This window comes from Cetorhinus maximus, chromosome 26, assembly GCF_964194155.1.
Source record: "Cetorhinus maximus chromosome 26, sCetMax3.hap1.1, whole genome shotgun sequence".
NCBI lineage: Eukaryota > Metazoa > Chordata > Chondrichthyes > Lamniformes > Cetorhinidae > Cetorhinus > Cetorhinus maximus.
This window is the reverse complement of record NC_135904.1, coordinates 30,652,162-30,665,104: the sequence shown is the minus strand read 5'-3', so window position 1 is coordinate 30,665,104 and position 12,943 is coordinate 30,652,162. Positions and strand designations below refer to the sequence as shown.

Below are 12,943 nucleotides of genomic sequence, written 5' to 3'. Positions count from 1 at the left end.
CATGCATCTGCCTTTGTCCTTCTAGATGGTAGCGGTTGTGGGTTTGGAAGGTGCTGCCTAAGGAGCCTTGGTGAGTTCCTGCAGTGCATCTTGTAGATGGTACACACTGCTGCTACTGTGCGTCGGTGGGGGAGGGAGTGAATGTTTGTGGATAGGGTGCCAATCAGCAGGCTGCTTTGTCCTGGATGGTATCAAGCTTCTGAGTGTTGTTGGAGCTGCACTCATCCAGGCAAGTGTGGAGTATTCCATCACACTCCTGCCTTGCCGTTGCTAGATGGTGGAGTTGGGAGGTGAGTTACTCACCGCAGGTTTCTTAGCCTTTGACCTGCTCTTTAGCCACAGTTTTTATATGGCTAGTCCAGTTCAGTTTCTGGTCAATGGTAACACCCAGGATGTTGATAGTCGGGGATTCAGTGATGGTAATGCCATTGAGCGTCAAGGGGTGGTGGTTAGATTCTCTCTTGTTGGAGATGGTCATTGTCTGGCACTTGTGTGATGTGAATGTTACTTGCCACTTGTCAGCCCAAGCCTGGACATTGTCCAGGTCTTGCTGCATTTGGACATGGACTGTTTCAGTATTTGAGGAGTCGCAAATGGTGCTGAACATTGTGCAATCATCAGCGAACATCCCCACTTCTGACTTTATGATGGAGGGAGGTCATTGATGAAGCAGCTGAAGATGTTTGGGCCGAGGACACTACCCTGAAACTCCTGCAGTGATGTCCTGGAACGGAGATGATTGACCTCCATCAACCACAACCATCTTTTGTGCTGGGTATGACTCCAACCAGCGGAGAGTTTTCCCCCTGATTCGCATTGACTCCAGTTTTGCTAGGGCTCCTTGGTATCATGCTCAGTCAGATGCTGCTTTGATGTCAAGGGCAGTCACTCTCACCTTGGCAGTTCAGCTCTTTTGTCCATATTTGAACCAAGGCTGCAATGAGGTCAGGTGCTGAGTGGCCCTGGCGGAACCCAAACTGAGCATTCGTGAGCAGGTTATAACTAAGCAAGTGCTGCTTGATAGCACTGGCGATGACCGTTTCCATCAATTTACTGATGATTGAGAGTAGACTGATGGGGCAGTAATTGGCCAGGTTTTTTGTGTACATTACATACCTGGATAATTTTCCACATTGCTGGGTAGATGCCAGTGTTGTAGCTGTACTGGAGCAGCTTGGCTAAGGGCGCGGCAAATTCTGGAGCACAAGTCATCAGTACTATTGCCGGAATATCATCAGGGCCCATAGCCTTTGCAGTATCCAGTGACTTCAGGCAGTTTTTGATATCACATGGAATGAATCAAATTGGCTGAAGGCTGGCACCTGTGATGGTGGGGACCATCGGAGGAGATCCTTTGACTAGAAAATAACTGGGTCAGCCAAAATGCTGTGGCTGCAAGAGCATGTCGAAGGCTAGGAATTCTGTGACGAGTAACGCACCTCCTGACTCCCCAAAGCATGTCCATCATCTACAATTCACAAGTCAGGAGTGTGATGGAAGGCTTCCCACTTGCCTGGATGAGTGCAGCTCCAACAACACTCAAGAAGCTTAGCACCATCCAGGACAAAGCAGCCGACTTGATCGGCATCCCATTCACCACCTTAAACATTCACTCCCTCCACCACAGATGCACAGTGGCAGCACCATCAGGAACTCATGAAGCTTCCTTCTTAAGACCTTCCAAACCTGCAGCCTCTACTACTAGAAGGACAGGCGCTCACCACCATTTTCTCAAGGGCAATTAAAGATGGGCAATAAATGTTGGTCTTGCCAGCAATGCCCATATCCCACGAACGAATAATAAAATTTTGAATTGCTTACTTCCTTTCCCCCTGTAGATAAGGACATAAGAAATAGAAACAGGAGTCGACCATTCGGCCCCTGGAGCCTGCTCCACCATTCGATAAGATCATGGCTGATCATCTTGTGCTTCAATTTCCACATTCCCATCTAACCCCGGTAACCTTTGATTCCCTTGCCTAACAAGGATCTACCTACCTCTGCCTTACAAATATTCAATAACCCCACCCCCACCACCTTCGGAAGCAGAAAATTCCAAAGTCGCACAACCCTCAGAAAAATTTCTCCTCATCTCTTGTCCTAAAAGGGCGACCCCTAATTTTAAAACAGTGCCCCCTAGTTTTGGACTCGACCACAAGAGGAAACCTCCTTTCGACATCCACCTTGTCAAGGCCATTCAGGATCTGGTATACTTCAATCAAATCACCCTTAAGGGCCTATAGTTAGTGTTTAGATCTCTAGTCTTTATTTTTTCTTTTGTAAAAATAGCTTGTATAAGATCAATACTGGTGTAAGTAAGTAATTTCAATAAAGTGTAAAGAGCAGGGATACTAGAGTAATTAATTCAGAAATTAAATAAAATAATTTAGCGATGGCAGGATGGGTGATGTGTTGCTGCTGCAGCATGTGGGAACAGCTGGACACCAAGGTGATCTGGAGAAAATATATCTGTGGTAAGTGTTTGCAGCTCGAGGAACTTCAGATCCAAGTTAAGGAGCTGGAGTCCGAGCGGGGCACATTGCGCCACATGAGGGGGTGGGAAAGTCATCTGGACAATTTGCTCCAGGAGGCAGTCACACCACACAGGTTAGATAATTCGAATTTGGTTGGTGATCAGGGACAGGAGGGTGTGACTGCAGGTGAGGCAGGTATGGGCACCCAGGGGGTAGCGTTCAAGGAGCCTCAGCCCTTACATTTGCTCAACAGTTACAAGGTTCTTGCAAGCTGTGTGGACAAGAACGGAGACTGCAGGGAGGATGAGCAAACTGATCACCCCACCGTGGCACAGGAAGCCATTCAAGTGGGGGAGGAAATAGGAACGTTGTAGTGGTAGGGGACAGTATGATTAGGGGGATAGATACCGTCCTCTAAAGCCATGAGCATGAGTCCTGAAGGATGTGTTGCCTGCCCATTGCCAGGGTTAAGGACATCTCAGGGCTGGAGAGGAACTTGGAGAGGGAGGGGAGAGATTCAGTTGTTGTCCATGTTACGACATTGATAAAACTAGAAAGGAGGTTCTGCTGAAAGAATTTGAGCAGTTAGGACCTACATTAAACAGCATCACGGGATTACCACCTGAACCACGGGCAAACTGGCATAGGGTAAATAAAATTAAGGAGTTAAATGCGTGGCTCAGAGTGGTGTGGGAGGAATGGATTTCAGTTCATGGGGCACTGGAACCAGTACTGGGGTAGAAGGGAGCTGTCCTGGTTGGACGGGCTTCACTTGAACCATGCTGGGACCAGTGTTCTGGCGAATCGAATAACTAGGGCTGTGGAGAGGGCTTTAAACTAAATAGGAGTTGGGGGGGAGGGTTCTGGAGAAGGGATAAGTAGGCTTACAAAGCAAAAAGATATGGTGGCATTGCAGAGCATCTACTTAGGTAATGATAACCAGAGTGTGACAGGAAGGGACAGAGTGTACAAATGTTTAAAAAACACAGCAAATAGGGTCAAAAAAATGGTAAAAAGGCAAAATTAATGGCTCTTAAATGCACCGTAGTATTCAAAACAAAATAAATGAATTAATGGCACAAGCAGAAGTCAATGGGTATGATCTTATAGCCATTATGGAGACATGGCTACAAGGAGATCAAAGCTGTGAACTAAATATTCAGGGGTATGTGACTTTTTGAAAGGACAGGAAGGAAAGGGCGGTGGGGTAGCTTTGTTAGCATGAGATGGAATAAGTACGATAGCAAGAAATGATCTTGGATCGGAAGATGTGGAATCCATAGGAGGTAAGAAATAACAAAGGGAAGAAGACATTAGTGGGAGTAGTCGAAATGCCCCCTAACAGTAGCTATGCTGTAGGACAGAGAATAAATCGGGGCGTAATGAGGGCATGTAAAAAGGCAGCACATTAATCATGGGTGACTTTAACCTTCTGTTAGACTGGGAAAATCAAATTGGTAGAGGTAGCCATGAGCAAGAATTCAGAGTGTATTCGGGGCTGTTTTGTGAACATTATGTTGTGGATCCAACCAGAGATCAGGCTATTTTGGATCTGGCAATGTGTAATGAGGCAGGTTTAATAAATGATCAATGTAAAAGATCCCCTAGGAAACAGTGACCATAATATGGTGGAATTTAACATTCAGTTTGAGAGCGAGAAACTTAGTGCGGAAACAACTGTGCTAAATTTAAATAAGAGTAATTACAAAAGAATGAGAGCAGAGTTGGCTGGAGTGGACTGGGAAAGGAGTTTAGCAGAAAAGATGCTTGATGAACAATGGCAGACGTTTAAGAAAATAGTTCATGACTCGCAACAAAGACATAACCCAATGAGGAAGAAGGATTGTAGGAAGGGGGTAAACCAACCATGGTTAACCAAGGAAGTTAAGGATAGTATCAAAATGAAAGAAAAAACATGTAACGTGGCGAAGATTAGTGGTAAGCCAGATGATTGGGAAAGTTTTAAAAACCAAAAAAAGATGACCAAAAAATGAATAAAGAGGGAGAAAATAAACTTTGAGGGTAAACTAGCAAGTTATATAAAAACAGAAAGTAAGAGCTTTTTTAAATAATAAAAGGAAGAGAGAGACAAAAGTCAATATAGGCCCCTAAGAGAATGAGGCTAGGGAAATAATGGGGGACCAGGAAATGGCAGAGGAGTTGAAGACATACTTTGCATCAGTCTTCACGATAGAAGACCCTAATAGCATTCCGAAATACTAAATCATGGGGCAAAAGGGGGGGAGAAAATAAATATAATAACTGTCACTCGAGAAAAAGTACTAGAGAAACAAAGGAGCTAAAGGCCGATAAGTCCCCTGGACCTGATGGGTTGCATTAGGATATTAAAGGAAGTAGCCACAGAGATAGTGGATGCACTGGTAGTAATCTTCCAAGAATCCTTAGATTCTGGAAAAGTCCCAGAGGATTGGAAAATTGCCAATGTAACACCCTTATTCAAAAAGGGAAGGAGACAAAAAAACAGCTAACTATAGGCCAATTAACTTAACATCTCTTATTGGGAAAATGTTAGAATCTATTATAAAGGATGTAACAGCAGAGTATTTAGAAATGCATAATATAATCAAGCAGAGTCAGCATGGCTTCATGAAGGGGAAATCATGCATGACAAATTTATTAGAATTCTTTGGATGGGGAACCAGTAGGTGTAATATATTTGGATTTTCCAAAAGGCGTTCGATGAGGTACCCCACATGAGGCAACTTAATAAGATAAGAGCCCATGGTGTTGGGGATAGTATATTAGCATGGATAGAGGACTGGCTAACTAATAGACAGAGTTGGGATACCGGAGGGCATTTTCAGGATGGCAACCTGTAACTAGTGGAGTGCCACAGGGGTCAGTGCTGGGGCCAAAATTATTTACAAAATATATCAATGACTTGGATGAGGGAAATGAATGTACTATTGACAAGTTTGTGGATGACACAAAAATAGGTGGGAAGGCAAATGGTGAGGATGACACAAGGAGTCCACAGAGGGATAGAGACAGATTAAGTGAGTGGGCAAAAAGTGACAGATGTAATATAATGTGGGAAAATGTGAGGTTATGCACTTTGGCAGGAAGAATAGAGGAGCTGAATATTACTTGAATGGTGAAAGACTCGAGAAAGACTTCAGAAAGCTGCAGCACAGAGGGATTTGGGGGTTCTCGTGCATGAATCATAAAAATAGTATACAAGTTTAGCAGGTAATAGATAAAGCAAATGGAATGTTGGCCTTTATTTCAAAGGGAATGGAGTATAAAAATAGGGAAGTCTTGCTAAAACTATATAAGGCCCTAGTTAGACCACACCTAGAATACTATGAACAGTTTTGGTCCGCTTATCTAAGGAAAGATATACTGGCATTAGAGGCAGTCTAGAGAAGGTTCACTAGGTTGATCCCGGGTATGGAGGGATTTTCTTATGAGGAGAGGTTGAGTAGGTTGGGCCTGTACTCATTGGAGTTTAGAAGAATGAGAGGCGACCTTATTGAAACATATATGATTCTTAGGGGGCTTGACAGAGTAGATGCTGAGAGGTTGTTTCCCCTTGTGGGAGAGTGTAGGACCAGAGGGCATAATCTGAGTAAGGGAGTGCCCATTTAAAATAGATGAGGAATTTTTTCTCCTGAGGGTAGTGAATCTGTGGAATTCTTTACCGCAGAGGGCTTTAGAGGCTGGGTTGTCAAGTATATTCAAGGCTGAGATAGGCAGATTTTTAATCAGTAAGGGAATCTAAGGTTATGAGGAAAACGCAGGAAAGTGGAGTTGAGGATCATCAGATCATCCATGATCTCATTGAACGCCGGAGCAGACTTGATGGGCCAAATGGCCTACATCTGCTCCCACGTCTTATGGTCTCATAGCCTTAAAACCATGCTGACTGTTCCCAATTGCCTTGAGCTCTTCTAAGTCCCTGGCTATGACCTCTTAATGATCGATTCTAATAATTCTCCCACAACAGACGTCGTGCTAACTGGCCGATAGTTTCCTGTTTTCTGTCTCCCTCCTTGAACAGAGGAGTTATATTTGCTACTTTCCAACCTGATGGACCCTTTCCAGAATCTAGCAAATTTCGGAAAATTAACACCAGCTACCTTATTAGCCACCTTTTTTAAGACCCTAGGATGTAATCCATCGGGACCCTGAGACTTGCCAGCCCGCAGCTCCATCAATTTGCTCAGTACCATTTCCCCAGTGATCCAAGTTCCATTCTCCCGTTTACCACCTGATAATTTTTGTATCCACTATAGTGAACACAGAAGCAAAATATTTGTTCTTTTCTTCCGCCGTTTCCTTATAATCTATTAACTCCCCACTGTTACTCTCTAGAGGACTGATACTCACTTTTCTTACTCTTCTCATTTTTAACTTTTTCTTCGTTTCTAGGTCAGTCTAAGCTTGTTCCCATTTGGCCTTGGCTCAATGGTTGCACTCTTGCCTCTAAGTCAGCAGGTTGTGGGTTCAAGGCAGCCAGAGGTACTGTTTTTTAGATAAAACATTAAACAGAGGTACCTTTCACTTGCTTAGTGTCCATAGATCTTTTACAGCCGCTATGTGAGAAAGAGATGGGAGAGTTTCTGGTCCCCTGGCCAATTTTCATCCCTCAGTAAACATCACTAAAACAGTCACCTGGTCATTTCTCATTGTGCTTTCTGAAACCGTGGCCGCCACTGTTTCCTGCATTTCACATTATCTAAAGTATTTAAGGCACTTTGGAATATTGTTGTTTATCGTGAAGCTATGGAAGGTGCTATGTAAATGCAAGTTGAAACTGTTTTTTCCCTTTTTCATTCTTGGTATGATCCTGCATTATGAACATTGTTTTTTTTGCAACTAGGACTTCTATTTATTTTAAATCTTCCACTGCTGGTTTGCAAGCAATGCTTGTGTATTTTGTTAACTTGGTCATGCACCTCCCAATTATGCTTTAATCAGTCGGTGTTCTCAGTTGTGTTGAGGTGGGAAGAAATAAGATAAAATTAGGTTTTGGTTTCTTGTAATCCATTTGATTAATCATCTTCCCTCCTAACAATTTTGTTGTCACTATTTCCCAACATAGCCATCAATTATTTTCATAGTAACCTCCATAAAAATAGATGAGATTTGTTGACTCAGCCCAAAGACATTATGTAGAGGTTTTAAGTCAATATTCTGAATACAAATTGCTAGCTTTTTGGAATACTGGTCCAGTTAGTTTACCTTGAAGGCTATAGTCTCTTGTGTGATGGAATCCGTGGTTTCAAAGTTGCTGTTTTTTGAGACAGACCTTAACCGAACGGGAAACTAAGAAAAGAAACAGCTTTCCAGTTTCTAAGAAAAACTATAGCTGAAACAGAGAATGGGAACCAAAACTTTGAGGGAGGCTGAAACTGGATGAAAAATATAAAAGGACGCAACCATCCGAGCTCAGCAGATGGCCATGATTCCAATAGTGCAGCACAGGCAGGCTGAAAAAGACAGAAGCTCGATCCAGAAGCTGAAAATAAGCAAAGAGATAGTTGCTGCAGCTGTTTGTGGTAACACCAGTGGAGCAATGCCATCCAGACCATTGTAAGCAGAGTTGAGATTCTGCAGATGTGTGCCATTTTTGGTGAAGACCATGCCCGTGGAATTCAGCTTGGTTGTGTGCTGCTCTGCCTGGGGATGAGGCGAGCTCCCAGAAGATGAGTTAAAATTCTTTTGAGGAAGACTAGAGTTTTGAAAGACCTTGTGACTGAGATTGATGCCATATATGTGGAGTGCAGTGCTAAGCCAATTCATCAGATCTGTCCTAGTTGTATATGCTATTTAGTGTGCAATTTATAGTTTAGAATTGACTACAATTTGCCTGTTAATTCATGTTTGACTTGCGTTTATTCTGGCTTTCAGCTTATAGGTGGCTACCTATGATAGTATTTCGTGTTTGCTTTGTTTGACTTTGCTATAGTAAAAATTCTTCTATTTTAAACCGTAGAATCTTGTGGCTTCATACTTTCAGTAAATAACTTGAATTTTGGAATTTTTTTTTGGGAAAAAAATGTTACTGGTCGCTACTAAGGTTGTAACACCTGTTATTTTGATAATGTCACGCAAGATGTAAAAAAAATAGTCCGTTTCTTGAGTTAGCACTATAGTTTAGCACAACAAGCTGAGTTTACCGAGACATTGTGCACTTTTTATTAAAATCACAATGTTTAATAGTTAATCTATAGTCACCTTCTGAAGAGTAAGGTCACAAGTAATTTTAACATATATGACAACTGCAAGCATTAGATTTGTTTTGTGTTTACTGGACAATAAGACAGATCTGGATTATAAAAGAACATTTTTAGGAAATAGTTGGCCTTTGGACCAGAAGAGACACGACAATTTTAGGCAACTTTTTTCCAGAATAAAACTGTGTCTTTTGGTCCAGCAAATAAGGTACTTTTGCTTCATATTAGTAAATTAAATCTGCGTAAAAATGCCTGTTAATTTCTGAAGCAATAATGTGGATCTGATGAGGTCACAACCTGCAATAGATTAAATTTATGGTCATAAGCCTCTGGAAGGGAGCATTTTACTGGCTCTGATCTATCACTGATGATATTCTCTGCATTATACTTTTTGTTGTGGTAATTTTCATGTTCCCTGATTTTAAAATCTGAAAGCTGCCTTTTTTTAAAAATAAAAATAAAAACAAAGTGCTGGAAAAAGCTCCGGCCTGACGGTGTCTCTGCTGAGCGAAACAGAGTTTAATGGATTGGACTTTCACCCTCGAGGGCAGGTAGCGGGAGTCGGGGAAATTTCCTGGCTCGGTACGCCCGCCTGGAAAGAAAGCGCCCACGAAAGCGGCATTTTCATTGTGTGGAGGCAGGTGCAGGCTGCAGTCAGACCAACTGACCCAGAAAAGAGTTTGGAGGTTGCCGAGGTGGGATGTTTAATAGGCCCACCTGGGCGATATTGGTCATTCTGTGCAGGTGTAAGTTTCCATAGAGTTGCATATTTTTCTGCAGTTATTTCACCCAGGAAAGTTTTTGGAGACGTTAATTCTGTTTCTCTCTCCACGGATGTTGCCAGACCTGCTGAGTTTTTTTCCCCCCAGCGTTTCCTCACCCTGTTTATTTGCTCTCTCTTGTTGTGATCTACGTTTGTTTCCTTCACATCTTTATCAAATCAGGTGTTAAGTACAAGAGTTATACGTAGGTTGCGTGCTCACCAGCAGGGGTCACCTAGAGCTGCAACTTTAGCTGATTTCCTCCCAATTCCCCCTTTCACTGATCCGGATTGAGGGGTTGAGACTAATTGAGTACCTAGTTCCACCCCACCTCTGATCAGCAAACTCAACGCACTCCAGAAATAGAATCTGGTGTTTCATGGTCAGTATTGTTGGCTACATAACCGTCATTACCAACTTGAACCATTAGAGGAGTTCTTAACTTTATTCAATGCAATGCATGATAGTATATGCTGTTTATTTGCTTTTCAGAGCCATGCTGAGAATGAAGACTCAGGCTGCACTATAATGTAAGAGCTAAAGCCTCAGATGGTCAGAACTGAATCCTTCAGTCGATGAATATATATCTGATTAGTGTTTTTTTAAAAATGATTACGGAATGTAACACAGCTCTTGAACAGAGATATGTCTGTTTTGAAGGAATTTTTGATTTTTAATAAAATGAGTGACTGCTTATTGGGAAGACCTTATTGAGTGAAGTAATCTTGCCGTCAAAAGGTTTCCGTTAACCAAGTACTGTAAGGTTCCAAATTTTCATTGTGCTGAAGCATTCTGTAAGTGCAAGGACAACTTGTGTTAATTTAGTTATTTATATGTTCAAAAGCAATGTTATCAAGAAAATCTGCTTAAACAATTATGATTCCAGTCTCTGAGCGCCCTGATAAGTACTCACTTATCCCAGAGGATGACAGCACAGCCCTTTTGGACAACTCCAGATGAAACTTCGACTGTTTTGTTTAGCACATAATGTAATCCAATATTGAATCAATTACAGTCAGATGTGGAATGGAGCCAACTCTAACCTGAATTGTTTCTGTTTAATGTAAACCGTTAATCTTTTCCATTTCAGATATGAGGGAAATTAATCCTTCCAAGTAAATGTTCCTTCAGATAGATGTTCTCAATATTGGGGTCCCATTAAACAGTGTCTCATTGTATGTTTTTGTCAAAAAATACTGCTGAGTTGTGAAGTTCAGGAAGTTTTTGTTTTACTTTGGCTTATGATTCATTCAGACATCTGTTTAAATGAAAATGACACACAAGTGTCATAAAATGTTAATTGCTCCAACTGAAATGTGATAAACTCTGGAGAAATTATGCGAAGACTCAAAGTGGCCTTTATAAGTGTTTCAACTCAGCAATTTTATTTTCATTTGGGTCTGTTCTCTTTGATCGGTGTTTCTTCCCCCCCCCTCCGCCTCGATTTTACGCCAGCGGGATTTTTACAGTCCCGCTGAAGTCTATGAACTTTTGAATGACTCGCCGCAGCTATTGGCCCCACCCACACCCATGGTGCCAGAACCATTAAATTCCGCACACAATTTCCATCTATCGGCTGTGATCAAGTTGTGTTTTAGGTGTGTGCTACACGTTTCTGTTAATTCCTGAAAAAAATTCTGCTCAATCTCAAGAATTAAGCTGTAGTCACAACAAATGAACTGTTAAATGCTGCTCCATGAACTTTCTCCAGAAATCAGATATTTTAATTTCACCCAGCTGTTATATGTATTCGCTTATCCACTTGTTTGACATCACCTACCTACAAAAATCTCAACTTTGCTCTTTTCCCCACCTCCTTTCCTACCTTTTTGTCTTTCCTCTTCCCCCCCCCCTCATTTTTTAAGTAAAACAATACAAATGGAAAAAACAGCCTTGTTTGCACAAATCTACTTATCGTGTCATTGATTTAAGATTAGAATGTCTTATTTCTATATTCTTTGTATCTATTAATAAATTATGTAAATGAGGATTTTACAGTGTATCCATCAGCAAATTACTATTTATGAACAAATGTTTAAAATTCACTATAAATAAATTTTTTTGCGGTTATACTGTGCTGTTTTGTTTTATTTCTGTTTCCCTTTTCTTCACGTGTAGCTCAAAGTTGGTTTTAAAAAAGTTATGTGAATGAAGTGTTGGTTTAGCTATGTCACTGAATATCCCTACACCAATGGATTTATACATCCAAGCGTAACAGGTGAGGTGGAGAGTTCAATCTCCTGTGACAATAGTGTAGATCACCTGGAGTTGGTGGGTGTTCTCCATTCTGTGCTAATCTGAGGGAGGTTTTTTTTCCAATGCAAAGTCTTGACAAAACCAATTTCAATGCAAAACCGATCCTTAAGATTTGAGTGCCAAGCTCCAACTAATCTAGCGGCAGAATTTTCAGGTCGGCGTGTGGGCGCGCACCCGACTCGATTGGATACGAAATCACGTGAGATGACGTCAGGCGAGCGTCCCGATGTCATCCTGCACCCTCGCGATATTTCGGTCGGCGGGCGCGCTTCTGACTTTTAGGCTGGATGAGGTTTCCGTTATTAAATTTAAAAAAAAATAACAATGTGTGGACAGAATCTTTTAGCATGTACGTCTTCAGGCAACTGGTTGTGATGCACGAACGTTTTTTCAGTTTTACAAACTTTATTGGTTTTAAAGTCTTCAGCTCCCTGAGGCAGCTCACTGCCTTCAGGGTGCTCTCATTCAGCGCTCGCCCGTGCTTACATCAGCACCCGCCGCCCTCCTGCTCCCACCCGGCAGCGCTGAGCATTTCAGCGCGCGCTTCATGCTGGCTGGCCCTTAACTGGCCAGCCAGCGTGAAATTGCGGTGGTGGGGCCGATCGCGTTTGGCGGTCCATTCCCCAGCTGCTCCCGGGCCTGCACTAGGCATTCAAGGCCACATCCCCTTAGTTCAGTTTACAGTTGTGTCTCCACTGAGACCCAGAACTTGATACTTGTCAAGTTCCATTGTTCCATAGTGGTCCTATTTGGGTATAATATTAAATACAGCACCAAAGATCCGTGCAAAGACATATGATTCATAGATCGCAACATGAGATGATGCTCCCACAGGGCACGAATTACTGCAATCCTAGAGGACCATCTATGTGTGTGTATAACTGGCTGAATATTTTGGGATATCTCTGGGAATTGAACATTGTAGACCAGCACTTTAACAGCAAAGAATTTTGTAAAAATGTGATTTTAATATATAGAAAGTGGGCTGGGGGAGACAGTAGTGCTCTTTTTCTATTCCTGTGATTTGCACCAGTTCATGTTTTCCTAATGCTGTAATGATTAGGTTCCTTACTCTACGGTTGATTTTTCTATCACACCAGCTCTTATTAGTAGGTTTGAGGTTAGAGTCGGAGTTTGCATAATCTACTTGTTTAATTATATTGATGCAGTTTATGTATTATCCTTTTTCGAGTTTTAATTTTGAACATTAACTGTTAAGTGTGTCATTTTGGATCTAAGTTGTCTGTGCTTG

At 42.0% G+C, this 12,943-nt stretch overlaps 1 protein-coding gene across 1 annotated transcript in view; it reads left to right on the top strand.

Moving 5' to 3' along the window:
• The window catches only part of LOC144668413 (lamin-B3-like), a 68,995-nt gene extending 57,491 nt beyond the window's left edge, over positions 1-11,504 (top strand). Inside the window, exon 11 of the mRNA XM_078530437.1 lies at positions 9,928-11,504. Coding sequence (XP_078386563.1) covers positions 9,928-9,969 — 42 coding nt within the window. The 3' untranslated portion in view covers positions 9,970-11,504. The remainder of the gene's footprint in view (positions 1-9,927) is intronic.
• The last annotated feature ends 1,439 nt before the right edge of the window (positions 11,505-12,943 follow it).